Source organism: Pavona decussata, unplaced genomic scaffold (genome assembly GCF_977016875.1).
Source record: "Pavona decussata unplaced genomic scaffold, jaPavDecu1.1 SCAFFOLD_202, whole genome shotgun sequence".
In the NCBI taxonomy this organism is placed as follows: Eukaryota; Metazoa; Cnidaria; class Anthozoa; order Scleractinia; family Agariciidae; genus Pavona; species Pavona decussata.
This window is the reverse complement of record NW_028145610.1, coordinates 1,223,730-1,247,833: the sequence shown is the minus strand read 5'-3', so window position 1 is coordinate 1,247,833 and position 24,104 is coordinate 1,223,730. Positions and strand designations below refer to the sequence as shown.

General features: G+C 40.4%; 3 protein-coding genes across 3 annotated transcripts; 2 read left to right on the top strand and 1 right to left on the bottom strand.

The window, feature by feature from the left end:
- Nucleotides 1-2,237: 2,237 nt before the first annotated feature.
- Nucleotides 2,238-7,857, top strand: LOC146461032 (DNA-directed RNA polymerase III subunit RPC8-like). The gene is made up of 6 exons (XM_085087494.1): nucleotides 2,238-2,387; nucleotides 2,455-2,551; nucleotides 2,935-3,021; nucleotides 4,850-4,913; nucleotides 6,378-6,579; nucleotides 7,701-7,857. The coding sequence occupies exons 1-6, from the start codon at nucleotides 2,277-2,279 to the stop codon at nucleotides 7,749-7,751; spliced, it is 612 nt and encodes a 203-aa protein (XP_084943620.1). The 5' UTR covers nucleotides 2,238-2,276; the 3' UTR covers nucleotides 7,752-7,857.
- On the bottom strand, nucleotides 6,822-13,314 carry LOC146461031 (armadillo repeat-containing protein 7-like). Its single transcript, XM_085087495.1, has 7 exons — nucleotides 13,119-13,314; nucleotides 11,501-11,599; nucleotides 10,341-10,409; nucleotides 9,416-9,482; nucleotides 8,906-8,976; nucleotides 8,695-8,786; nucleotides 6,822-7,977 (listed from the first exon to the last, which is right to left on the bottom strand). The coding sequence occupies exons 1-7, from the start codon at nucleotides 13,225-13,227 to the stop codon at nucleotides 7,936-7,938; spliced, it is 549 nt and encodes a 182-aa protein (XP_084943621.1). The 5' UTR covers nucleotides 13,228-13,314; the 3' UTR covers nucleotides 6,822-7,935.
- Nucleotides 13,315-13,406: 92 nt separating this feature from the next.
- LOC146461030 (ras-related protein Rab-24-like) lies at nucleotides 13,407-21,728 on the top strand. The gene is made up of 8 exons (XM_085087493.1): nucleotides 13,407-13,580; nucleotides 14,226-14,294; nucleotides 15,474-15,552; nucleotides 16,451-16,518; nucleotides 16,789-16,888; nucleotides 18,145-18,198; nucleotides 18,817-18,864; nucleotides 20,648-21,728. Exons 1-8 carry the CDS (start codon nucleotides 13,464-13,466, stop codon nucleotides 20,734-20,736), a joined length of 624 nt encoding a protein of 207 aa, XP_084943619.1. The 5' UTR covers nucleotides 13,407-13,463; the 3' UTR covers nucleotides 20,737-21,728.
- Nucleotides 21,729-24,104: the final 2,376 nt, after the last annotated feature.

Genomic DNA, 24,104 nt, shown 5'->3' with positions numbered 1-24,104 from the left:
CCTGTAGCTCAGTGGTAGAGCATCTGAACTAGTAATCAGTCGGAAGATCATAGGTTTGACTCCTGATTTGGGAGAGCCTGCGCCGCTGACTACAAAGAGCGGGGTGAATAGGGCTATGTAAATCCGCCGATCCGCTAAAATTAATGGCTGAATCCGTCGATCCGCTCAAAAAATCAACTAAATCCGAAACCGGAAAAAATTTGCCGCGTTGGATGATGCACGAGATACAAAGCGACTTCAGTTGTTGAAGTTGCCTTGCGTCTTGCGTGATATTGTGTTTTAGCGTTGAGGATGACTATCAACGAAATATTTATGTAACCAACGTCTGTATCGAAACAAAATCTTGCAGATACGAGAAAAAAGAGCAAACTTGAACTTCCTAGAAACCAAAATTCAAAATCCAGGCCCCAAAACTGGATAAAACCGCGATCCGCTGTGATCATAGGATCCGCAGATCCGTTAAAATTTTGCTCTGAATCCAGAATCCGGGCTAAAAGTGAAATTTACCAAATCTGCCGATCCCCCTCTACAAAAATACATCTGATCATCTGGAATTTTCCCAATCGTGAAAACCAGGGTACTTGTTCCCATTCGTCCGCAGATCTGGCCAGCAAATGCAACGAGGGGTTGACAGTGTACAAATACTTCAACTAATGGCATCTGATTCTAGAAAAATAAAGATCGATTTGAGAGAATTTTGAGGACTGGCATGAGTGAATAGGTCCTCCAAATTAGTGCATTTTGTTGTGAGCTGGGCGGAAAGCCTCCTTAGTGAAGTCTCAAAAACAGCTACAAGCAATTGCAAAAGGAGTTGAGACACTCTCTATTATTGGCCGGGTACTTTTTAGACTCTCACCATGGTATTACTTGTTACCCCCCCCCCCCCCCCACCCCAGTCCCCCATTATCAATGTTAAACAAAATTCGCAATGACATTCAACCAAGCAAGCCTAAACATTGAAAGGGGAAGGGAGGGGGGGGGGGAGGGGGGCTTGAAGTTTATGACATTGTTCATTGCCCTTTTAGAGTGCGTTATTTGCAGTAAATGAGAAAAATTCTGAGACCTGACTATGTCAACCTTTTTGCAACTTCTTGTAGCAAACGGTGCTTCAAGGTCTTCATTACTGCGGAAGGGACAAATAATAATGGGCATCAAGCACCCCAGGCGCGTTGGCATCAAAGAGGAGTGAGATGTTTTGCTATACTCTAACCAAAGTAGGAGATCCCAGAATATCTATCTATATATTGGAGGACTTGCTCGTCGGCGACCTTCTTCATCTAATTATTTCTCAAAAGTTACACATGAATTAACAATTTTACAATAACTGTCCAAATTCCCGCGCGCTGATTGGCTCGTAGCTATTGTCTATAAGAGTACAGACAATAAAAGTGACGTCAGATGTAACGCGCGCGCTTTCTCAACGAAAAAAAAAGCCAATTCTGCTCGCACTTTTTCCATGTTATTGTAAAAAACAAATCGACGGCAATTTTCTATGGTCTATACTCTTATAGACCATAAAATGACGCCATAAAATGTCCAAAACTTGGCAGTGAAACCACTCGCCTGCGGCTCGTGGTTCCACTTGAGTTTTGAACATTTTTTGACGTCATTTTATGGTCTATTTAACAATTTTACAATAACTGTCCAAATTCCCGCGCGCTGATTGGCTCGTAGCTATTGTCTATAAGAGTACAGACAATAAAAATGACGTCAGATGTAACGCGCGCGCTTTCTCAGCGAAAAAAAATAGCCAATTCCGCTTGTACTTTTTCCATGTTATTGTAAAAAACAAATCGACGGCAGTTTTCTATGGTCTATACTCTTATAGGCCATAAAATGACGCCATAAAGTGTCCAAAACTTGGCAGTGAAACCACTCGCCTGCGGCTCGTGGTTCCACTTGAGTTTTGAACATTTTTTGACGTCATTTTATGGTCTATAAGAGTATAGACCATAGAAAACTGCCGTCGATTTGTTAATTTTACAATAACTGTCCAAATTCCCGTGCGCTGATTGGCTCGTAGCTATTGTCTATAAGAGTACAGACAATAAAAATGACGTCAGATGTAACGCGCGCGCGCGCTTTCTCAACGAAAAAATAGCCAATTCCGCTCGTACTTTTTCCATGTTATTGTAAAAGTAAATTATCAACATTTTTACATACTTTTGATTCATGATGATGAACTCCAACACAAAATGGGTCCCAGTCTTTCTCAGAGGAACCGATCGCGGAAAGGAACGCCTGGCGAAATTTGTTCGACGAAGACCGATCACAAAATGTTTGTCTTAGCTGAAATGAAAGATACTGTCCGTATAAAACCATGGCATTTTGGAGTTGATCTACGAGAAGCTATTGCAACTAAGCTGAATAAAAAGCTTGCCAATAAGGTAAGTGGAGGCACGACGATTAGACCAATGCCAAGTTCAACCCTGACTTCATGTGTTTTGTTGTCAGGTTGTCCATAACGTTGGCTTGTGTATCGTTCTACATGACATTACTTCAATCGGCGATTCTTATCTTTTTCCTGGTGATGGATCCTCACATACTCCAGGTAAGTTTAATGTTTTGCAAAAACCTTTCTGTTTTATTTGTTAACCAGTTCGCGCATGTGTTATGCATATGGATTCGCTCCGACGAAGGGCTATAAACGCTCGATTTTTTAAACGTCAGTAGTTGAAACTCTGTTGATAAACCAAACATTCGTTTCCACTCCCGACCGAATAATAATAATCTTTATCATGCTTTTTTCGGTGTACATGATGGTTGATCTTTACAATCTTGTAGAGGCAATATTTAGAATTTAATTAATTATTAGTGAAAATGTTGTGCAAGCAAGGAAGCTATGCTCCCGAAAGTGGCACCACAGTTTCTTTAGAATTAATCCCCTTATCCATTTGTTATCATGTGACTGGGGTGTATTTTTTTCTGTTTTAGTTAAATTTCGCTTTGTTGTGTTCCGTCCATTTATTGACGAAGTCCTGACAGGCCGAATTCGCAGTTGTAACCACGAAGGTGTCCAAGGTATTATTAAGAGCTTTAATGATTAATTAATCAATCAATCAGGTGGAAGGCATAAAATTATGTCTATATGCTGAGCTGTTTAAGAAAGGACCTTTTTCCCTGAGGTGAAGGGGAGGGGGTCCACAGGAGATTAATCCTGCATTTATGTCAACAGAACATTAGGGAGTTCACTATTCTCCACCAAAGGACAAAACGTTGGAATGGATTACCAATTTCTTAGTCTATCCTTCTCCTTTTTTATTAAAAATCAATTATACGCTGCCTTTGTTGCTTCAATGATTTCCTGCCAAATAACATCCAAAGAAATTTTTATCACTTTGCATTTAGCTGTTTGAGGAAATCTAAGCTCTATAGCTTGTTTAGGCTTCTTTGCTGCTCGTAATTATTATCTATTTATTCTTTGTATATTTCTCTTTGTAAATGTTTTGTTCCTCGCAAAGCAAGGGCCGAAGGCCCGAAGGCCCGAGCGTAGCGAGGTTAATAAATTTGGCGGGCCGAGCCGGCCTGAGCGGCGCTAAGCCGCGCGAATTGGAGCGAAAAATATATTTATATATATATATGTGTATATGTTTATATCTTTGAAGGTGTCCGCACTGTTGCCTGGCAACAGTGAAAAACAAAGTATGAATGACGCCAGACTGTCTGGCGTCATCTGGAGCAAAATTTGCATTCATCGGAAAAAATATGCGTGCATGATCAAATTTCAACTGCAATATTCATCAATATTCACTGGATACAGAACTATCTCTCCAGAATCTATTCCCTTTCTTTTAGAAATCTTTTTTGTGCAAGATTGCATTGAAGAAATTACACGTTTTGTGGCCGCGGTAGAATAATTTTCTGTGGGAAATAAATTCATCGAACACCAGCGCTGCACGCCCGTTGTACATTACGTCGCGTCAGAAATAGATTTTTAACCGCAAACTAGCCTGTGGAACTACGAAAAGACCATGCTCATCAAAAAAAAAAATCCTATGCCCCTTTTAATCTCCTCATTTGATGCTACAATACGAGTAAAGAGGGCTTTCCACCCAGCCCCAGCTTCGCGAGGTTTTGCGAGTCACGTATTTCTAGTACATAAAGTATTATTGTATTGTATTGTATGGGTGACAAACTGTAATAAATAAGGGAGGGTTCATAATTTATGCAGAGGGCAGACTATGATGATTTTGAGGGGGGGTCATGATTTTTCAGATGTAGGTTTAGTGGGGGGGGGGGGGGGGGAATGGAAAATTCCCTCCAAAGTAGAACAAGGCATAACAGGGAGCCATCAGAAAAGTTTCTTTTAAAAATGCTATGTTTTCATCATCCATTTATTTGCCCCTTGATTGTTCTGTAAACAAAGTTTCTTTCATATAATGTTGGGTATATTTTTTGTAACTCATTTTAATAAGGATGAAAAATCTATTTTGACAATAAATGGTAAACTCACACTGATACTCGCTCGATCTCTTAGAACTGTGTTACACAAGTAGTGAGGTAGCTAGCATCAGGTAGGGGCAGCTGTACAAGTTTGTGATTCACCAATTGAACGCAAAGCATGTGGCACTCCATCCACTTCTAGTGCTGCACCTTTTCTTTGGAATCTTACCTTTTATGCGTTATATTTTATAACTGCACTAAAATAATTTTCGCTTCACATATTTTAAAATTACAAGACAGGTGTCAATAAATTATTATGAAGAATGGTAAGTGGTGGACATTTCCAAATCACCAGTCAAGAGAGGTTTACCCTTTTATTTGCCAGGTCACATGTGTGCAACATTCTAGTGCTTAAAGATAATTTTTCAAGTATGAAATGGTTTTACTTAGTCCTTTCCTTCAACAGTATCAATGGAATTCTTTGATGACATTATTATCCCTTACGAGTATCTGCAGCAGTCCTCCAAGTTGTATCCTTTGATTGTTGATTTTATAAGTAAATGGCAAACAAAAAAAAAAGCTTTAAAAATTAAACTTCCTTCCCCTGTCTAATGAGCCCCATGTGTGCAGGTCTGATATTTTAACCCTTTAAGCCCCCTAAACAGTGATCAGCATTACATTTCTCCTTGTAATATTGTTTATTCGACCCCTTAGGTAATGAGAATTGAGGATATGATCACCCAAGGTGAATTTTCTTGATACTTTAATAACTTCTCCCCAGTACTTTTATAATAAAAGTATCGGGACAAGCTTACGATAGGAGAATTTTTTCTTTCATATTAGGGGTCAAGGGTTAATAAGCTCTCTCTCTCTCTCTCTCTCTCTCTCTCTCTCTCTCTCTATTGCCCCCCTTTTTCCATGTTAGAAAACACAAAAATGAGACTGCATTTGTGATGTATACACACAACCTATGAGTGCCATGGTTCAGGTAGTTCTGAGTTTTGAAAAATGTAATACAATTTTTGATTTGAGTTAAAAATAAGCCCACCCATTAAAAATCTGGATTTTGAGGAAGAAATTTGGAGTTTGGAAGGTTGAGATTATGATGGGTTAAGGGAACATTTTGATGTAATATATCAAACACGAGACACAGTGTTTCATCACATATCAAACACCGAGAAGAAAGTTGAAAATAGGACGCGCAGCGGAGTATTTTTAACTAACTTCAAGGTTTTTGATATTGTGATGAAACACTGTGACGAGTGTTTGATATAACTTCGATTCTCAAACAAACTGATTTTGAAGGGGAAATTAAGGAAGCAAAAACGAGCAGTTTTTCATCAGATTTCCAAACACGTCACGGTGCATGATTTCCTTTGTCTTTGGTTTTTGAATTATTAAATAACATGAGTTTGAGAAAGAATTTTGAAAAGTTTGTGGCACATTTGGCAAGACTGTTTTCTTTGCATAATTTAACAACAACAACGATTTATATCATGTCACAGACAAGATCATAATAATACTTAGTTTCCTGCAAGTAGCAAAGGGAAATCGGGGCCGATAACTAATAATAACACAGAACCCAAACAATAATGAATACAAACAGTGGTAAATTGAATGATCCATAGTAACATTATCTATTTTGAAACAAGAATAGATTATAAACTTAAGGCAATTTATTATCAGTTATGAGCTTAAAATAGAAAGTGAATGAAAAAAAATGTTCATCAGAAGTGTAGGTCAGTTTAATTCAGTAATGAGTGGAGGTTGGAAAACATACGTACATCTTCTCAGTCTCCAGAACCTCTGGAGGCATTTAATTGTGTAATTTATGCTTGTGAAGTGTTTTACTTTGCTCACATAGTTTAGGCGAGTGTTATTCCACATTCTTGTTCCAGTTCTAGAAAAAAATTGCAGCTGTTGTTTGATTCTTGACTGTTCCGACCCATATTTTATCCTGACTGTGTAAATCCTTAACCAACTCACTATCTCAGTGACGAAGACGAACAGCTGTGGGTTTGGGAATACACAACAGATGACGGAGGACATGACTTATTCATGGACATTAATGAGGAGATCAGATTCAGAGTGGTAGATGAAATGTTTACGGATTTGAGTCCGGCAGGACCTGAGATGACAGGTGAAAAGAAAAATGCAGATGAACTGGATACCAAGAGATCCCCATACACCATTACAGTAAGTATTTCACACACAAGATTACGTCTAAGCCCTAAAAGCATCAAATTTCTCCCTGTAACATCAGTGCTTATTCAACTCCTGAGGTCATGAGAATTAAGGAAATGATCACCCAAGGTGAATTTTAATAACTTCTCCCCAGTACTTTAATAAGAAAATTAGAATTGTTCTTTGACATTGGGGGTTAAAAGGGTTTTAAAACAGTGTAACATGGTGTGTTGATTATTAATGGCTGTTTCCTGCTTGATGAATTCACTTTATTCTTATCCACTGTGTATAAACACAAGGTTCAGTAAAAGCATCCACACCAGCTTATAGAACTGTTACATGTTAACGTTGAGGCATGTTTTTCTTCAACTTACAGTAAGAGCATTTGGAAGTTGTGGAAACCAAGTTACATGAAGTGCTCAATGAAAAGGCTTCTTTTCCTGCAATTCGACTCATCACAACATAATTTTTGTTGACTGACAAGTTGCAAAGATGGGGGTGTAAAACATGCAACTTGTTTCCATTACCCTGCCCTACAAACCAATCAAACAAGGTTGAACCTTACAAGACAAGTTAAAATTAACCTTGTGCTATTTAACCACTCACAACATAACTTTTTTGTTGTGTGACAAGTTGCAAAGAGAGGTTGTTAAACATGCAACTTGTTTTCATCCCCCTGTCCTGCAAACCAATCAGACAAGGTTGAGCCTTAGAGGAGAGGTTAAGTGAATGAAGTGCTATAGACCAGTTCTGAGTTGCTTTGAACCTCATTGTGAAGGCGAGGCTAAGTGCAAAGTTTTTGTTATGAAAATTAGTTTCTATTCACATGCATTTACAAAACTAATTTTCAAATGAAAAGTTTTGCACTAAGCCTCGCTTTCATAGTGAGGTTCACAGCAACTCGGAAATGGCCTACGTAACCCACATTTTAAGTTACAGCACACTTTTTTTGCAGTTAAATCCCAGGAGCTGGTTAGAAAACATTCAATGTTCAGTGAGTAGGCAGGGGGCAGGAGGGGGGAGGTGGAGGGGGTACACTTTTAATAAGCAATATTTCTAAGTTATCTCATTCTATACAAAAATTAAGATTCTACTGTCTCTGTTGGCTAACAAATATCTCTGTCTGTTTTCAGGGATCAATAAGTGAACCTGGTCTAGGTCTCAAAACGTGGTGGTCAGGCTGACAAGAAGGCATTTTTTGTCACACAGGAACAGTGAAACATCTTCAGTGGATCTGATTAGAGATTTCTTTATGAAAGAACGAATCCATTGAAAACTACTGACACAGTCCTAGTCAGACATGTCATTGAAGACGTACTGGTGACCATTTGCATTCAAATGTAATGCATTGCTTGAGACTTTAAGATCTTAGTCCTTTTTCTCTTGGGAATGAGATCTTTTGCAGTAATCCTAAGAAAAAAAACAGAAAGACAGTTTCACAAACATATATACAAGCTTTGACTTAAATATCCTAATATAAAGTATTTTCATTGACAGAAGTCTAAGACATCCTTGAAGGCACAAGAGGTAGATTGTAAGATATGATAAAGTGATAAAGATGAAAATAATGGTAACATGGAGTTGCCTTCCGCCAAAGCCAATAATGTGCACCTTGGGTGGGGTCTTTAGGGATGGCAGCTACCTAGTGTGTTTTATCACACAAATTTACAATTTAGAACACTATCATCTACACCCATCATGTATTGAATGGATCAAATGGATTCTCCAAAATTGGATCTCTACTGGGAGACTGGAATTGAGTATTTTAGACTCTTCCCATATCACTTATTTGAAAAATTATCAATATTAATAATAATCCTGCAAATCTAGATAGATTTAGGGGAGTAGGGATGGTGCAGTGTTGAGAGCACTCGACTCCCACCAATGTGGCCCTGGTTTTATTCCTGGTATTGATGCCATACGTCCATGCTCTGAGGCTTTTTCTCTGGGTACTCTGGTTTTCCTCCTTCCACAAATAAAAAATAGTGGCCAGATGAAAGAGCCACTCTGTGGAAGTCACTGAAATTTCCATTTATTTAATAAATTATTTATTTTTATGATTGGGTTCTAGTCATCGAGCAGACATCGGAGTTTGGAAAATTGATTTTATTCGCATCCATCATTTACCTGGAGGAAAACGTTTGCCAAGTTACTGAGTCTTGCATTTGAAGAGGCTGAAAATCTCTCCATACACTCCACAACAGCATCTGAAGTGATTTCTGAAGAATAAGACAGTATTATAAAACAACCAAAAATAATTAATACGATTGTGTGGGCCTGTTTTGCTTTTTTTACAAGTTCATAATCTGAGGTTTGAGTTCTTTCATTTGTCACTCACCTTCTTGTGTTTGTGGTGTGGTAAGAAACATCAAAGTTGTTATGGCTGACAAAACAGTCTCCTCATTTGAGCTAATGAAAAATAAAATATTTATTTTATATATTGTGTAGTTGCAGAGAATATTGATATCTGAAACCATTTCCAGCCGACAAAATATTAATGTAAGTAATAAAGTACGAAAGTATCTCCTGGTTGTTGACTCAAATATTGAGCACTGCAGGATGTTCTTCCGAGTTACTTTAATTTGTACTTTATATCGATACCTCCCCCCCCCCCCCCCCACTATTCTCTACATAATTATGTTTAGTGGGACTAGATGAGAGAATTTGTTTATCAATCAATGCATGTTCTGTTTGGTGATCACCTCCTTTACTCTCATCACCTGTATATTTGATCAAGTAAGGATATTGTGAGGAGAAATTGGATGCTGATCAGTGTTGAAACCTAGAAGGTAAAGGAAATGATGACCAAGCAGTTTGTACTTGAAATAAGAAACTCATGGAAGCTTACCTGGACAAACAGTTGATGACCAAGGAAATACCACCATTGTCAATTATATGCTGTTTGTTTTGCTTGTCTGTTGAGAAGATGATAATATTACAAGTAATGTTTAAAAAAGGAACAGCAATGTTTTATCAGGTTTAAAACCATGAGGCGCAGCCAAGTGGTTTTAGACCCGATAAAACTGGAAAAGCGTGTGTCAAGAGAGTTCATAACCATGATGCTTTTGTGAACGTTAGAAATTAGCATACGAGAAAAACACTGCATACTACTGAGTGTTTTATCAGCTGATAAAACACCGCATACTATTAAGGAGGAGGTTTATCAATATATAGTCACTGCACGTGACGTATTATCCACCATTTGATAGGTCAATGGGCTTATGAATAATTATTTTTAATGAGTTTTTGAAATTGATATAAGAAACTGATGAACGTGACTATAGAAAGCAAAATGCGAATCTGCAAACCATGAAATACTAAAAAAAAAAAAAAATGGGGGAATTACTTGTGATGGCCGGAATATCCAAGTGGCTCAGTCCAATTTTCCTTTGGTTTGAGCTGTCATTTGAAGAGAAACACCAAAAATTAATTTTCTTTAGGTCTACAAGAGCTGATGCCTTTTTCACAAGCGAAACAGTGCAAGGTTTTTGGCTTCAGACTGTAAATTAGGGCACAAATATTAATAGTCCATATCTTTTCTGGGGCACAATCGAGTCGGAAATGAAACATAGTATGTACGAAGGTGGCACATGTGCAGTTGATTATCATACGTCTATCCAAATTTCAAAAATGAATCTGCTTCTTACCGCAATAAAGTACTTTTTCATCAATATAATAAATTGTATTTTTAATGGATCAGATCAGATTATGATTTGAAGCCAAACAAGTATACTTTTGTGAATCAATCTTTCAAGCAGCACACAGTAACTTACCCAGACTGCAGTTTGATAATCCTCCAATTCCAAACTCAACAAACTTCTCATTTTCCTCAGTAAGCATATCTGTGAATGAACCTTTAAAAATTATTGTTGTGATCTTGCAAGTATCGGTACATTAAATTTCCAGAACTTTTAACACACAAGCCTGTTCCAGGCTCTTGACCCCACTATCTGAGAGCCTGAAACAGGTCAACACACATGCTAATGACCAACAGCTCTTGACTTAGTTGCATAAAGATAAAAAAAATTAGTACCAGTAAAAGATCCTAGTTGTAATGAATTTTGCAACCAATCAGCATTTGAAATACCCTGCTAGCAGAGGTTTATTTCTGGCAAGTCTTTTATCATGTACCAAGTTGTTCACATCTAATAATAATAATAACAATCTTTTTTTAGGAAGCTCCATCACTAAGAGTGGTTTACATAGAGGTCCTAAAACTGGATCTAAATTATATAATGATACAGCTAGAAATCATAAAATATAGAGCTAAAATCGAAATATATATAAAGTTAAATATAAAAAGCAGAAAATTAAAGACACTTCTTAAAAATTGGCAAACTTGCTGAATTTCTTACAGTTGTTTCTAACTCATTAAGTCTTTGACACAGTGGTACCACGAATGATGTTTTTCCCAATTGTATTTGATTTTGGGGAGCTTTATAGAAACTTTGTTGCGAGTATTGTAGGAGTGCATATAACTCTCTCTTACAATGTCCAAAGAATGATCCAGTTGGCACGATACAGCTTTTGAACAGTTCCCTATGCAACCGGAAATATTGAGTCAAAATTGGCAGTCACACAAGCTCGTCCAGGACGATCAGTCGAGGTTGCCCCCAGGGTTCTGCTGTAATATTTCGTATAGTGGGCTCCAACTACACGAAATACCAGAGACATGAATGACTTCGTATATGATAAAAGACTTGCCAGAAAGAAACCTCTGCTAGCAGGGTACATTTGAAGGGGTTTGTTTGAGTCAATCAAACCAACCTGTCCTTTTCAGGCTTTTCTCCTTTCTGAACTTGCTAAAATCAATGTGAATATCTTTCACTAACATATCCACCTTCAACAACAGTTCAGTACATCTACTTACATATTTCATGTATTCAGATTCCACTTTAGATTATAAAACTATACATGTATTATGTTAACTTACCCATGAACAGGTCAACCACATTTAACTTCCTGAAATGGTCATAGTTGATAGGATCATAAGCAAAGTTGGCAAGATTTGCTAGGATTTCTTCTTTAGCTCCTGAAAATAATACCCGTTTTTGTCATGTAGCTACTGCAGACTTATAAGCTTGTAAAAACTCAAGGGAGAGTTAGTATACCTGCCAACTCTCACGCGTTATGCGCGAGTCTCACGCCTGCAGACTAAAGACGTCGATCTCACGCATCAAGGACAATTTCCCACGCCTGACTCACAAATCTGGACAAGCTGTTCTAAAAAAACTTCATTTCATTTCAGATTTGTTATGTATCATTTCTTTGCTCTTTATAACAATCGTAAAAGCTTTCAAATGTCTACAATCCGTTGAATCGTAAGTGTTCAAAAGTCGTCGGAATATCTTTGGACATTTTCGGCAACGTTTGGAAGTCTTGGGAAAATCGTCGGAAATCTTCGGAAGTGGCTCAGAAATCCTGGTCATGACGAGACAAAAATCTCACGCGTTTGACTCAGAAAAAGTTGGCAGGTATAAGTTAGTTAATTGGGGGACAAATGTGTTTATTGTTGAAAGGAAGTGACAGTGCTGTTGTGAGGTGAAAATCATGAGGCTGTCAAATGCCCCAGGATAGACAAATATCCAGCCTCTAGGATGGATTATGTAGGAAAATGCCCCACTATATACACTAATGCCTTTGGCTGGGGTGGGGTGGGGTCGGAGCTGCTGGAATATACAGTTGAACCTCTCCACAACGGCCACCTTGGGGACAGAAGAAAGTGGCCGTTGTGGAGAGGTGGCCATTATGGGGAGGTAGGGGTGAAATATGACACCTTTTTTTCGGGAAGTACAACATGTTTATTGTGCCAAGTTCATGTAGCTTATAATGGCAATCCAATCTTAAATAATATATATAGATAAAGTACACAATAAAACGTCAGTAAATAATGTTTTGAATCAAAATGTTAACAAGACGAAATGAGCAAGGTCCGCAACACTGATTCCAGTCGCTATATTATTGTAGACAATTTATGCTTACTGCAGCAAATAAACGGAACACAATCAAAATACCTATATCATTAAAATGGATACAGAAACGTAATGTTCCAAAGACAAATGTCGATTACTGCATCAGTTTATAAAAAAAAAAAAAGGTTTTTACAAAAAAGTACCGGTACTGGCCGTTGTCGAGAGGTTATTTTGGCAGTTGGGGACGCACTTTAGTGGCCGTTGCCGTTGTAGAGAGGTGGCCGTTGTAGAGAGGTTTAAACAAGAGCTACTGTATGGACTGTCCGCCGGGACAAAAAAAAAGTGGCCGTTGTAGAGAGGTGGCCGTTGTGTAGAGGTGGCCGTTAGTGGAGGTTCGACTGTAGTTCATTTTACAGCTGTGTGCTCAGTAATCTGGCCTTTGAAAGTGAGGCTAGAGTTTGTTTTGATACAAGCCTCACTGCTTTTCATGAGGAACTCACGTTTTTCTTGTGCTAACTTTGTAGTTGATTAAATTTGCAAAACCCTGATAGCCTCTCCCTTTAATTTGAGTCTCAGAAACTGACCTCGAACAACTAAATTATAATGTGATGACGGATCGGACTCTGAAAAACCAAATACCTTGTCGATCGGTGTCTTGAAACTCCGTCACCAGAGCCTGTAAATATTCAAACCTCCCAAGATCATCAGGACCAGTCTTGCGATCGATACGAGCTTGACTTGTAAACATCTCAAATCATATTTACGCACCGTTTTGTCGACAACCTCTCAACAACCTCGGCTTTTGTCTGTTCGCGATCTGTTCGCCATGTTGTCTGCCATGTAATCTGCCATGTTACTTTAATTAGTATCCAGTACCCACGCAGCGATAAAGATTGCGTGACCGCAAAATAACGTGATTGTAGAAAATTCAATCATTCTTCCGGTCCACGTTCTCTGCGTGGAGACGGTAGACTTACTATTAAAATGGGATCCAAGGTAGAGGAGAAAGTGGTCGTCGTGGGAAAATATTGTGTTGGCAAAACCGCCCTAGTCAACCGATTTACAAAGAACAAATTCAGTGAATCGTCACCCTATCAGCCTGTAAGTTTTTGACAAATATACTTCGAATTTTATTTGATCAAAGCTTTCGGACCGTTTCGATTCATTACTTTGTCGCTACGACTAAGGAGAACTAACATAGTGCGCACTTATTTTTTTACTCTAATTTATTTCTTAGGAGAAAATCGCAAGTTTTTTTTATCTTAGATGGCAAAGCTTAGACACTTCACTTCATCTAGTAATTGTGCAGTAGTCATGACATTCATTCTGTTCATTAACCACGCTAACCTTGCTCCGAAACTGAAACTTTATATCCTTGCGCGTTCATTTCCAACATTTATGTTACGAAATGTGCTTTTTAATCGTAGAAATGGTATTTTGTCCTACGATCTTTCCTCAACAAGGAATGACAGTAACCTTAATTAACTAGAAATACGTGACTAGGAAAACCTCGCGAAGCTGTTATTTTGAGAAAAATGTCACGCTAAACACTGACACTTTTTAAGGAAATTGACACACCGTAAAGATATTCGAGAGCTGACCTTTGTGACTGTGAGAGTAGCCCCCCACGCAGTCGTTTTTAGGGGACTCGTGGTAATACGAGTCCCCTAAAAACGACTGCGTGGGAGGCTACTGTCAGAGTGAATCAAATAAATTGATTGCGATCGATCCATCTACCTTTTGTAGACGATAGGGGCCGCCTTTGCATCAAAGCAAGTGAGTGTGGGTAAGAGAAGCGTCACTCTTGGAGTATGGGTGAGTAGAATGCACGACAAAATACTCTCTATTTAGCTTTTTATTCTCAGAAAATAATGACAGCAAACCTGCTCCTGGATTAATTTTCGGTGCCCTCAACATGTAGTACTCTTACAGCGCATTGCGCTCACCCGCGAGGGACAGAAAGGTAACCCTTGGAATTTTAGCCAACGGGGCAGGGCCGGAGTGTGCACGCGCGCCAGTCATTCGCGCTCCGCACACAGTTTACGCGCATGTCCGATTCCTCTCTAGCCCCTGGCTCGCAACAATTACTCCACGAACACGCGTTGAATACTGGCTCATTTACATGGCTCCTAAACCAATCAAATTTTTGGAATTGCCTTATCCAATAAGCCAGTTTTTAATGTTACTTTTTAGACTTGTCCACAAATTGAAGTCACTGAGAAATTTTTGCCCAGGATGTTGTTGTAGATGATGCAAGTATTTTCGACGGAAATTGAAAAACGTGACTTTTCCGACTTACTATGTACCCGTTATCATTACCCTGTTCACGACAAAAAAAACTTTGAGATCCCTACCCTATCGGGCCACACGTCTCCTTCAATAGTGAATAGGGAGTTTGAGCAACGACGACGGCAACAGCAACGACAACGCCGCAAAACAATAGGTTTAATGAACAAAAACAATCGCTCTGCACGTGCGTTACATTTTGGTACATTTCTTTGCGTCCTCTGCAAAACATATACGTGAAATAACCACATTTAAGGTTTTGTGGAGAACGTGAACGCGCCAAAGGTGAATTTTTCATTTTCTTTCTTAACTTGTACGCCACTCTTACCAATTTGGTTCCTGGATAGTTCGCCATTTTTGTAAAAGTCGAGCGGGTTAAAATGATCGGGAAGTAGCACAAATGAATAAAGATATATTTTTGGGTGACGTTTTCGTTGCCGTTGCCGTCGTGGTTGCTCAAGCTTCCTAAGAAGAGTACACTCCCTACCCCTTCCAGGTGCGTATTAACATTGTAACGTACGACTAGTTAAAAACCAGTTATCTTTTCCATCACAGGCTCGTTATATCCGGCATTAACTTCGGAAAAGTTTAGTTTCCTACGAAGCCGTTCTTAGGGTAGTCGGGGAAATATCAGCTGAAACAATATTTTAATTTTACATATGGCAACAGTTGAAACATGTAATTATTTATCCTTTGATCCTTTATCAGGACACCGCGGGTTCAGAACGCTTTGAAGCAATGAGCGCCCTTTACTATCGCGGAGCCAAGGCAGCAATTGTATGCTACGGTAAGCTTCGGTTTCCTGCATTTCACAAGCGATGAACCATATAGAGTCTTTCTACTTAGGCGAGAGAAGGCCCTGGAGGGGGCGGGGGGGGGGGGGGATACTCCCATATAATAGTGACGGATGATCGTCGGAAATTTTGAAAAAAAACCCTAAAAGGTACCAGAATTCTGTTTTGTGGGCGTGGTCCGAACAATTTTTACCCTTGAGAGGTACAAAAACAGTTGACTGACATTTACTGCTTCCTCTCATATATTTCGGCTCAATACCGTAAAAGGTACCATCATATCTTTGATGGAAGTCGTTTTAGATAAGGGGTACCAAACTGCGAATTTTGACCCTAGAAGGTACGACGACTACCCCCGTCACTTTTATATGGGATTCCCCCCGGGGAGCGGGCGAGAGGAGGAAGACTTCATACACGAATATATCGAAAAGTGTCATGGGGTTTTTGACCTCTTTTGTTCAAAAAATTGTGAAAAAGACCTTCACGTAGCTACAAAATAATTCTAGAACAGCGAGATGAAAGAAATCAACTCAGTTCTTGAAAGGAACAACTCGTGATCTGTTCTAGCGAGAACTTGGAAAATCGTTAGCCTCACATTTTTCAAGTTTCAATCCATTCCGACCTACTCTGTATCGCTGGCCAGAGGCGCTAAGTGACAGTTTTAATGCACTGGGGGATAATTTATAACAAAACTAGACGATTTGTTTTATTTCTGTTGACAGAAAAGCATTTTTGAGCTTTGGAATGACATCAAATTCGCGTGATATTACTTAGCTTCCCCAGCGGATAAGCCGCCCAATCGTACAGTTAACTTTCTTCGCCATTGTAAATGCAATACGTAACGTCGCAGTACAACGGCTCCATCGACAATATTTTGCTTTTTTAATCCTTCAGACATAACCGACGACTCCAGCTTTCATAAAGCCAAGTTTTATTTGGATGAATTAACGAACTACAACCCGGTGAGTACTGAATTTGGAATTGAAGGACCTTGAAGGTTAAGCACCAACATTAAAATGGTAGTCCTGTGCTGTACCTTGAATGAGTAGATGATGTTCGATACATTTCGCTGCTACAAACATTAACCGTAAAGTGACGTCTGGCACGTGCATTTCTACTACAAGAGATCCGGCAACGAAAAGTATTCAGAACAGTTTATTTGTGCGTCGTGTGGTCTCTTGCATTCACAAGTTTCGCTATTGCTAGAACTTTCTCTTTACTTTCTTCTACAGGACTGCATGCTATACCTCTGCGGAAATAAAAGCGACTTAATCAGTTCGGGTGAACGATCCAGAAGGGTCTCCTACAATGAGGTCTTGGAGTACGGACGAGGTATTAGGGTGACTTCCTCTCCTTCATTCGACGTTTTTCCACTTCTTAGACTGTGATTCCACGATCTTTGGAGACTTGACAAGAGGAAGAGGAAAAGGAGGAACGGGCCGGGTGCGGGAGGGGGGGGGGGGGGGCTTTGGCAGTGACGGTAGTGGTAGTGGAAGTAGTAGTAACAGCAGCAGCAGCAGTAGTAGTAGCAGTAGCAACAGCAGTAGTAGTAGCAGTAGCAGTAGCAGCAGCAGTAGCAGTAACAGTAGCAATAGCAGCAGCAGTAACAGTAGCAGTAGTAGTAGAGCAGCAGCAGCAGCAGCAGTAGTAGTGGTAGCAGCAGCAGCAGTAACAGTAGTAGTAGCAACAGCAGTAGCAGTAATAGCAGCAGAAGCAACAGCAGCAGTAGCAGTAGCAGCAGCAGTAGCAGTAGGAGTAGCAGTAGGAGTAGCAGTAGCAGTAGCAGCAGCAGTAGTAGTGGCAGCAGCAGCAGTAGCAGTAGCAGCAGCAGTAGTAGTAGTAGCAGCAGCAGCAGCAGTAATAGCAACAGCATTAGCATTGGTAGCAGCAGCAGCAATAGTAGTAGAAGCAGCAGCAGCAGTAGTAGTGGCAGCAGCAGCAGTAGCAGTAGCAGTAGTAGCAGCAGCAGCAGTAGTAGCAGCAGCAGCAGCAGTAGCAGCAGCAGTAGTAGTAGCAGCAGCAGCAATAGTAGCAGTAGTAGCAGCAGCAGCAGCAGCAGTAGCAGCAGCAGCAGCAGCAGCAGTAGTAGTAGCAGCAGCAGCAGCAGCAGTAGGAGCAGTAGCAGTAGCAACAGCAGTAGTAGTAGCAATAGCAGTAGCAGCAGCAGTAGCAGCAGCAGTAGCAGTAGCAGTAGCAATAGCAGCAGCAGTAGTAGTAGTAGTAGCAGCAGCAGTAACAGTAGCTGTAGTAGTAGAGCAGCAGCAGCAGTAGTAGTAGTAGCAGCTGCAGCAGTAACAGTAGCAGTAGTAGCAGCAGCAGCAACAGCAGCAGTAGCAGTAGCAGTAGCAGCAGCAGTAGCAGTAGCAGTAGCAGCAGCAGCAGTAGTAGTAGCAGCAGCAGTAGTAGTAGTAGCAGCAGCAGCAGCAGCAGTAGTAGCAGCAGCAGCAGTAGCAGTAGCAGTAGCAGTAGCAGTAGCAGTAGCAGTAGCAGTAGCAGTAGCCGTAGCAGTAGCAGCAGCAGTAGCAGCAGCAGTAGTAGAAGTCTACATCTTTCTAGTATTTATTTTATTTTATTTTTTCCCTTCTTAGCAAATAACATCAGGACAGTAATTGAAACATCCAGCAAAACGGGACAGAATGTGGGTTAGTATACGGTCACGTACAGTTTCAGTATAATTAGTAATACAAACTTTAATAAGGCCTGTCGACGCACCGGATGGAAGAATGTCAGCGCATTAGACGCCAGATCTCGGTTGTTCAAAGAGTGGACAGCTATCCAGCGGATAAATTAGCAAATTAGTTAAGTTTGTGGAAGATTGTCCCTGCTTAGTGTATGGTAGTCTGCGGTAGTCACCCGGTGGGTGTTTCCAATTCTGTGCGCATACGAGATACAGGCGTCCAGACAAGATCCAAGTCCATCGCCGGGTTGCCTCCAGCAGTATGTCGTGGTGCCTATTTTGTACACCTGCCGCGGGTGAAGAGGAACAATTTGAAACAAATTTAGCAAAGACTAGGCCTCGAGCCAGATATGGCAACCTTAGCTTGTCGACAAAGAGTGAATAACTTTCTCTAGGGGATAAGTCGCTATCCAGTGGATAAAATGTAAAAGGTGGAGTACATTTTATCTCCTCGATGATAGCGATTATCGCCTACCTCTACTGCAATGTATGAATGTGATTTACTGGACAGATATCTTAAGCATATATTTTTTCTCACTGTTTTATGAACTGTGCTCATTCGTGTTTTTCTTCTTTTTTGTAGAGGAGCTGTTTACGAGGATAGCTAAAGACGTACTAGAGCTTGCAACAGGTAAGAGAAGACATTTTTTATTGAAGGTAATTCAATCTGGTTTGCACTTCCGCGGGTCCATGCGGCTCAAACAAGGAACAACTGCACGAGAGGGCCGTATAAAACATGCATCGACATTTACCCCAAGAGGCAAAAGCGACCGACGGCTTAGTTTGAACTGATCAAAGTTTGATTATCACAGGTAGCAATAAAACATAGACAAGTAGTAGACAAGCTAATTTACAAACAAGAAGCTGTTTCCAGCTTATGCTCGGGCCATATTTGACTGTGTGGTGCGTAAAGCCTACAATCTTTTAACAGTGATAACCTCCGGCATCGCCAATTCCCCCATAGATAGCCTGCGAGCAAGCTCTCTTGGGGGTGGATCCTCTTTCCCCCTCCCGCCCCCCACCCCCAAGAGAGCTTGCTCGCAGGCTACCAAATAGATAGATACAGAGATATAGTGAGGCAATAAGTAACCACCAGATAGAATTGCATTTCTTGCAGTCAGAATGAAATACAGGGGAAAACGACATTTGTCATACGAATGCTTTTTATAATCCCCGGGCTTTAATCCTTACGTTTTCACCTTTCGTTTAGAGACAGAAACCATTTGTACGGTCCTAATATGTATGTGACGCCGGGTCAATGACGGATCGTAATTTTCAGTATGATCTACACCCGGGGGGTACTCCCTTATGTGACCTTAACGGGGACGGGCGGCCCGATAGGGTATGGTTTTCAGGGTGTTTTGTCTTAAACGGGGTATCTATTTCATCACTTTCTGTCTTAAACAGGGTATCCCTACATGACCTTATGGCTTAAACAGATTGTGATTGCCGATGCATTAAAATACAGTAAGAAACTAGTGTATTCTTATTTCATTCTAGTCTTAAACAGGGTGTGATTTTGGGTTAAATGTCTTAGAAAGGGCCTGAAAATTTTGAATTCTGTCTTAAACGGGATAGGGAAATCGGAGAATTGTGTCTTAAACAGGGTCAGGGTTTGAACGCCCGGGCCGCGCGCACCTCCCTACCCAAGCATCTGTTGAGTACACCCCCCCCCCCCCGGATCTAGAGTAACGTTACGCATCACGCGTACGTTTATATCCTTGTACGTTTTTCAATGTTTCGCTGTTTATATTTTTAAATGAAATTCAGGGGAAAGCATTTGTTATTCACCTGTTATTTGAAGACAGAAACCGTTTCTACATTGATTGTTTTTCTATAGTAAACGTGAAAACTAACCTTGCAGCACTCAGGTTAGCCTAAAAAACACTCCGGTTAGCCTAAAGAGCACTCCAGTTAGCCTAAATAGCACTTAGGTTAGCTTAAATAGCTCCCCGGTTAGCAGTTTATGTTGGGGTTGTTCATGTCTCGCATGCCTGGCATGTTTTGTTCATGCCTCGCACGTCTGGCTCGCATATTGTAAACACTCCTCACGGCCCGAAAACAAAGAACGCGACCGAGAATTTAAAGAATTTGATAACACGACAGAAAACGTAACTCGTACCAGCCGAGTACAAAAAACGAGACCAAGAACAATAACTCGTGGCCCGAAGTCTTATCTCTCGGCCCATCGCGACCCCAAAAAGAAAAAAGAATTTGATAAAGCTACCGAAACCTTAACTCGGTCCGCCTTACGGGCCGAGTAATAAGCAAGCATGTGGCCGGCGGTAGAAAAATCTAATTTTAATTCTGGTGTAGTAGGTTTCAACAATACACGTTAAGAAAACCGTAAATCATATCATCCATGTTAGTACGATAATCTGTTAAATTGTTTCTTTGCTTTCTCTTGTTTACAGGTGATTTACAGGAGTCAACACGCAAGTTAGGATTGGAGGACTCTACACGAAAACCCACAACAGGTCGATGTGGGTGCAAAGCTGGATGAAGGAAAAGCTGCGGGTTACTAATACAATGAAGAATCTAGAGCTTGTAGATCTGGCGGTCCAAATAGAGCCTTCATCCCTTCGTTCATAAGAAAACGAAAAAGTTTCCACGCACGTCTTGTACACGTGCGCTAGAGTTAAAATGATAAGCTTGTCTCGTAGCAGCAGCTTGCCTGGAAGAGAGCAACCGTAAAACAATTGGCCTTTATCAAACGAACTCACAATCTCGTCCCAGAATTTAACTCATGGTCAGCTTCTCTTACTTACCTAATTCATTGGTGTCTGGGCGTTTTTTGCCTGCTTCGTGTAGCGTATTTTTAACAATAGAGAAATTAAGAATCGCGTTTACGGCAAACGGCAAACGTGAGATTCGCGTTTATGTTTTCTTGAAATAAAGAGTACAAAGATGAGAATAGTGTAAACTAATTCTGGCCTTTGATGCTAACGCAAAACTGCTCGATTTGACAGAGAGACTGAAAACAGCGAGCGGCAAATATTGGATAAGCATGGTCACGTGGTCATATCTCACGTTTGCCGTTTGCCGTAAACGTCAGCCATATTGAATTTACAAACTTTTTAACGACTCCATATTTGCCCTTTCGCTTTAAATGATACCTACATTTGTAGAAAAAGACTTGCTTCACCAAATTTTCATATTTGTACGTGACACAAACAGTTAATTCGGTCTCAAAACTCTTCAGGTAAATCACTTACGTGAAAAATTCAGGTGAACGTCAGGTGATCTTCGGCAGTTCTCTGTTTCAGTAAGGGTTTCACCGGAGAGACTGGTGCTTATGGTTTCACGAGCCCGCGTTGGATATACGTTGACTACAATAATCTCATATCGAGCAAGTGCGAGAGAAAGAATGTTTATTAAACGCAACCACAAAATATGGCTAGATCATATCAGTTGTGCGTTTTACACGGATCTCTGGAGGAGCTTTCATTTATGGTAGAGATTTCCTCTTCTAAATAAATAAAGAACAAAAATGGCCGCTATGTCTTGGGCATGGTTTTATTAACACTTATCCCAAGAGTGCGCATTAAAAATGAGATGATAGATAGCCAACGATTAGACTTGCTTACAATTCGAGCTTAGAGAGCACGTAGCGCGATCGTCAGAGCTCGAGCGAGCGAGAGCTCCAGGTCCATTCCAGGCCCGTAGCAAGGCTAAAAGAACTAGGGGGGGGGGGGAAGCGAAACGGTTAAACAAAACTACCCTTCCCCCCGGCCCATCACTCAAAAATCAGACAGATTAGCGAGTTTAAGATGCAACAAGAACATCATAAAAGCAGTCGATTTAGTAAGCAAAACAATAACTTTGCACCTGCATCACACTTTTTGGTACGTTTCTTTTACGCGGACTACCACGTGAAATTTCCTAATTTTACGTTTGAAGGAGGACATAAACAAACGACGACAAATTTCTTTTTTTTTTTTAATTTGGAATCAGGCAGTCAGAATCCGACCGCAGGAGAATTTTTTTCTTTGGCTCTTGAGAGGACATATTTGTGTGGCTATGCGGCCATGTTGAGTCTCGAGGGATTAGGAAGCTTCGTTTTCGTACAGCAAGCCTCGCCCAGACGCGAATTCAGTGCGAGACTTGCAGTGCAAAAAAAAAAAACTTTTTATTCTCCTGAGAATCAACATGGCCGCCGGGTGATAAAGATCTATTGTATTATCTCTTGAGTCCGTGCGTGTAATCCTTCAGTATCTTATACGTTCCCAGTGTTCTCTCTAAGGGAGAAGGAAGAGAGACCTTCTTTCCATCGACCCCCGCGTCTCGCCATTTGAGGGTAAGAGAGAGGACTGAGGATGAGCCAGCTGAACTGTTACCATTCAAATGGAAGCTACTGATCACTGCTTTCCTTTGACTGCTTATTGTGTTGTACATGGTGGTTCTAGCTTTTGAGACTGTAGATATAATCCTGAAGTGTGGCCATTCAAATAGCAGTTAAGTATCTATGCTGCCCCTGGTGATTCTAGCTTTGTAGTCTGTGATAAGACCCTAAGGTGCGACCATTCAAGTAAAAGCTGAGCTTTATTTTCATTTGGTACTGCTCGTTTCTTAATTTAAGAATATTTCTACTTTTTTCAAGCTTTGGTGCTTAATGACAACTTTTTTCCATGTAGGGCCAAGACATAGCTGTGTATTGGGAGATCGTTCACCAAACCTCAGAAGAGTTCACTGTGGGTGCTGAAGTTAATTACACCAAGAGTTCTCGACTTAACTGAAAAAAGCTGTTAAAAACTCACCTCGAGTTTTAAACTACATACTTCATAGAGTTTCCCTAAGTATGACTCTTAGAGGCAATCGAATTTGAAGATCTGGCACTCATAAAGGGATGCTTCCCTTGGTACAAGAAGCTTCTTAACTCGCAGGCTTTTGTATCTCTCTGGGGTTATATAAATTTACGAGATATGGGTTTGCGGACACAAGAGGAACGCAACCTCGGGTCAATAAAATACATTTAAGCTGGGGAAAAATATAATATGATGGAACAGACGGAGAACATTACTTTAAATAGCCGACTTAAGATACAGTGGTCCTCAAATGACAAGCTGTGAAGGGCCTAGAGCGCTGCGGTGTGATTGCATATTCCTCACCAATAGTTATCCGGGTTTTGGCGCTTAAATAATTTTCCGTTGCAAGTTTTAATGGCCTGTCCCACGTTCTCAGATAATAGTTTCGGTGACTGGTTTAAATCAGAAAATTTAACACGCGGGAATCGAGCCCAGAACAGGCTTAAGTTTTGTTGGTAAGGGGGTTAGTTTGCAAAGAAATTGCGGTGCTGCGTCGGTGAGGGAGTGGAAACGAATGTTTGGTTTTCGAGTACTGACGTTTTGAGCGTTAGCCCACAAGGAATTGTGGGTTTTATTGATCGTGACACTTGAGTTATTCCTGCTTCTAGGGTAACCCTACCTTTAAAATTGCTCGTAAGCCTGGGACAACTTTGTTTCGGCGGATAGGGAAACCCTACCATTAGAATTACCCTACTTCATTGTAAAGAGCCCCTAACCAACGGTGTCTATTCAAAGGAGGTTCAACAGTAGTATAAGAATTCTTGCTTATTAGAGCGGTTTCCAATTGAGTGTCGTAAAACAAAAAACCAAAGTAATTACTCTGGCCTATCACCACAGATCTAAACAAAACAACGAGCCAATCAGAATTCGAAGCAAATACATGTAACTGGCGCCAAGCGCGGGAAAACGCGGTTTGGTTTGGATTCCCATTGGTTGAGAAAGTTGCGCGAGTTTTGTTAACCAATCACAGAGCGTAGTAATGCAAAACCAAAGCAAATGCGAAATTACTTTCGACACTCAACTGAAAACCGCTCTATTCAGCAATTTTGAAGCTTGCCATTGAAGA

Excerpts from the sequence above, each read along its gene's own strand:
- LOC146461032 (XM_085087494.1), top strand. The coding sequence starts at position 2,277 with ATGTTTGTCTTAGCTGAAATGAAAGATACTGTCCGTATAAAACCATGG. Across the intron at positions 2,552-2,934 it reads TGGATCCTCACATACTCCAG|TTAAATTTCGCTTTGTTGTG; the intron begins GTAAGTTTAATG and ends TTTCTGTTTTAG. Across the intron at positions 3,022-4,849 it reads TAACCACGAAGGTGTCCAAG|TATCAATGGAATTCTTTGAT; the intron begins GTATTATTAAGA and ends TTCCTTCAACAG.
- LOC146461031 (XM_085087495.1), bottom strand. The coding sequence starts at position 13,227 with ATGTTTACAAGTCAAGCTCGTATCGATCGCAAGACTGGTCCTGATGAT. Across the intron at positions 10,410-11,500 it reads TGTGGTTGACCTGTTCATGG|ATATGCTTACTGAGGAAAAT; the intron begins GTAAGTTAACAT and ends GTTCATTCACAG. Across the intron at positions 8,977-9,415 it reads GTCATCAACTGTTTGTCCAG|CTCAAATGAGGAGACTGTTT; the intron begins GTAAGCTTCCAT and ends ATTTTTCATTAG.
- LOC146461030 (XM_085087493.1), top strand. The coding sequence starts at position 13,464 with ATGGGATCCAAGGTAGAGGAGAAAGTGGTCGTCGTGGGAAAATATTGT. Across the intron at positions 15,553-16,450 it reads GGCAGCAATTGTATGCTACG|ACATAACCGACGACTCCAGC; the intron begins GTAAGCTTCGGT and ends TTAATCCTTCAG. Across the intron at positions 16,519-16,788 it reads AATTAACGAACTACAACCCG|GACTGCATGCTATACCTCTG; the intron begins GTGAGTACTGAA and ends TTTCTTCTACAG.